Source organism: Monoraphidium neglectum (genome assembly GCF_000611645.1).
Source record: "Monoraphidium neglectum strain SAG 48.87 unplaced genomic scaffold scaffold05399, whole genome shotgun sequence".
NCBI classification, from domain to species: domain Eukaryota; kingdom Viridiplantae; phylum Chlorophyta; class Chlorophyceae; order Sphaeropleales; family Selenastraceae; genus Monoraphidium; species Monoraphidium neglectum.
In genome coordinates this window covers 1-3,235 of record NW_014008231.1, presented here as the reverse complement: position 1 = coordinate 3,235, position 3,235 = coordinate 1, and the positions used below count along the sequence as shown (strand labels likewise).

Genomic DNA, 3,235 nt, shown 5'->3' with positions numbered 1-3,235 from the left:
GAACGCGTGTCGTCGGGGGGAGATGGGTCCAAGGGAGGGGGTACGGGGCCTGCGGGATGGCGGCGCGCCGCCGGCCGGCTGCCAGTCCGCCGGCACGCCGCCGGTGCCTGCGCTGCTGCTGGCCAGACTCCACAGCAGGCAGAGGGCGGCGGCGGCAGGCAGCTCTTCCGCGTCTCGTTCGGTCCTCAGCAGCTGCGGCAGCTGCCCCAGCCCGAGCGCAGGCAGCGGCCTGCCTGCCGCCAGGGCCGCGTGGGGGCCTGCCCACTTTCAGCAGCAGCAGCAGCAGCAGCAGCAGCAGCAGCAGCAGCAGCAGCAGCAGCAGCAGCAGCAGCAGCAGCAGCAGCAGCAGCAGCACCGCGTGGGCCCGATGGCAGGGCAAGGGGCCCCCTTGCTCCGGGAGTTGCAACCGCCGCCCGCGGGGTTGTTGCCCGAGGACGGGTCGACCTCAGGTGGCAGCTGGCACAGCGCTGCAACGGAGGCCAGCGGCGACGCCGGCGACAGCGTGGCCGGCCCAGGCGGCTGGGCGTCAAGCGGGGCCACGCCACGCAGCCCCCTGCATTCACCCGTGGCAGCAAGCAGCAGCGGGAGCGGCAGCGCTTGGGGTCGGGCCTCCGTCGCCCCCGCCCCAGCTGCTTCTGTTTGCAGCGTTGCAAGCCCAGCCAATATCGGTGCCAGCAGCGCCGCAGCGGCGCCGCCGCCCACCACACTGCTGGTCCACCATCCGGGGGCCGCCACAACCACCCTGCCAGCCACCCGGCCTTCAGCCGCTGCGCCGCCCCCAGAGCCCCCAGCTGCGCCGCCGCCGCCCTCGCATTCTTACCCGTCGCCCGAAACGCCGCTGCCGCTCCCCGCGCGACCGCCGGCCGCCCATGCGCCGCTCCTTGCCAGCCGCGGCCCCTCGCCGGCCGCCGCCCCGCCGCCGCCGCCGCTGGTACCCGTGGGCGAGGGCAGCTGCAAGAGCACGCTGATAGAACTCTGCCGAAGGCGCAGCTGGGAAGAGCCGGTTTTCGAGGTCAGCAGCGTGGGCGGCCCGCCGCACGCGCCGGGCTATCGGGCTCGCGTCCGTGTGTTTCTCCCGCTCTCCCCCAACGGCGGCGGCAGGGACACTGGCGGCGCTGCGGCGCGGGAAGAGGTGAAGCGGGAGGCGGAGGGCCCCAGCAAGAAGGCGGCCGCGCAGGCCGCGGCGAGACAGGTGCTAGCGGCGCTGGCGGCGGGGCAGCGGCCGGGGGCGGCGGCCCCCGACGCGGCGCCGGGCGCGGCCGGGCCCGGGCCCACGGCAGGGGCCGGGAGCCCCTCAGACGCAGGCAGCGCCGTCCCTGACGGCGCAGCGGCAGCGGCGGCGCACGCGGCGGCGGCAGCGGCGTCGGCGGCCCTCTCCGAACTCGATGCTGCAGGGTCTGGGGCGGCGCTGTCAAACCCCAAGGGGCGCCTGCAGGAGCTCGTGTTCCGCGGCCTGCTGGAGTGCATCTGCATCCCCAGGAGCCAGGCGCCGCTGTATGACGGCCGCGGCTTCGAGGGGCCGCCGCACAGGCCGGTGTTCCGGGAGCGCGTGCGGCTGATGCAGCTGCAGGCGGCGGGGGCGGCGCGAGCAGGCGGCGGCGGCGGCGAGCGCGCCGCTGCGGCGGCGGGCGGCGAGGGCGGGTGCCAGGGTTGGGTTGAGGCCGAGGGGATGGGCGAGAGCCGCAAGGCCGCGCAGGCGGCGGCGGCGGCGGCGCTGCTGCAGGTGCTCAGGTGCAGGCTCGCCAGCGCGGCCGGCGGGGCGGCGTGACGGTCTGCGCCCCCGCGGGGCCGCTGCACAGCCAGTGCGCGGTTTGGCGGGCCTGGCCTGCTCAGCTTCTGCTCGCGGGCGACAGCCTGCGGCCCATTTCCTGTTGGTTCCGTTGGTTGCCACCAACCTTTGCGCCTGCCAGGCGCAGCGCTGCGGTGCGCGCGGCACGCGCTCGCACCAAACGCACCTCCGGCTGCCCAGCAATTGTGGGTCTCCTTGTTACCGCATATGATGCATATGGCACTGAGGCCGGGCCCAGGCAGGGGGCTGGTTTGGGCGGTGATGGTGGTGTGTGGTGGGGATCAGCCGCGATGCGGCGTGCCACCAGAAAAAAAAACAGCAACGCGGTGCATCAATCAGAGGCAAAAGACGCGCGCGCGCCTGCAACCGCTGCGAGCAAAAGTCGGGTCGCGGCCGCAGCAGGCGCCGGAAAGAGAGGTGCGGCCGACGGCTGTTTGCGAGCCGCGCGGCGCTGCGGCAGCGAGGCTGCCGGCACGGGCCCGGGGAGGGAGGATCCCCACGCGGCGCGGGCAGGGAAGCCTGGCCGTTGCCGCTGGGAGTGCCTGCCGGGCACGCGTGGGTGTGCGTTGCACGTGTTTTTTGCACGCGTGTGTCTGTGTGTGTGCGTGCGTGTGTGTGATGCACGCAGTGTTGTACGATACATACATGTGGGTGAGGTACACCAGCACTGCGGCACCAGGCAACCCTCGCGCCGCTTCCTGGAACGGCGCGGTTGTCAAGAGGGGCCCCGCAGCGGCGCGCGGCGCTGAAGCGGGAGAGAGAAAGAGAGACAGAGAGAGCGTGCGCTTGCCGTGGGTCAAGGGGAAACCGTTCCAAAGTGAGCGACGGGAAGCAACTGAGGGAGCCTTCGAGTAACCCGCGTGCTGGGGCGAGCGCGCGACGGCCCAACGTTATGAGCTGATCATTGCTTGTCTGGTGCGCAGCAGGGTGCCAACCAGCTCTACAATTGGTTATCACCACCAACCGGAGCGGCGCGCGGTTTGGCATGGGTGCAAGAAAGCCACATCATTGCCGCGCATCCTGCCCGCAAGGACAGAATTTGGCGGGCAACTAAACAAAAGGAAGGAGAGCAGACCTCATGCACGATTGATCAACGGCCCCCCATTAAATGCATGCTTAACGCAAAGTCCAAGCGCGACCAGAAAGCCAGAAGAGCCCGGCGCCTGCAGCTGGCCAGGCGCGGCGCGGCGCGGCGGGGCATGGCGCGGCGGGCGCCGCGGGCAGCACGGAGGAGCGTCCTGTGGGCGGCGCCGCGCATATGACCGCGTGCGCAACCACGTGGGCCGCGGGCGTCACAGCTCCAGCGGCCAGTCGAGGTAGCCGTACCCCTCAAGCGGGGCGCGGCAGAAGGGGCAGGTGGCGGTGCCGGCCGACAGCTCCCACACACGGCGATAGCAGGAGACGCAGAGCCGATGGCCGCTGGGGGGGACGAGTAGGGCCGGGGGG

General features: G+C 72.4%; 1 protein-coding gene across 1 annotated transcript; it reads left to right on the top strand.

The window, feature by feature from the left end:
* Nucleotides 1-22: 22 nt before the first annotated feature.
* MNEG_15514 (hypothetical protein) lies at nucleotides 23-1,768 on the top strand (the record flags this gene model as incomplete). The annotated part of the gene is made up of 1 exon (XM_014036015.1): nucleotides 23-1,768. One exon carries the CDS (start codon nucleotides 23-25, stop codon nucleotides 1,766-1,768), a length of 1,746 nt encoding a protein of 581 aa, XP_013891469.1.
* Nucleotides 1,769-3,235: the final 1,467 nt, after the last annotated feature.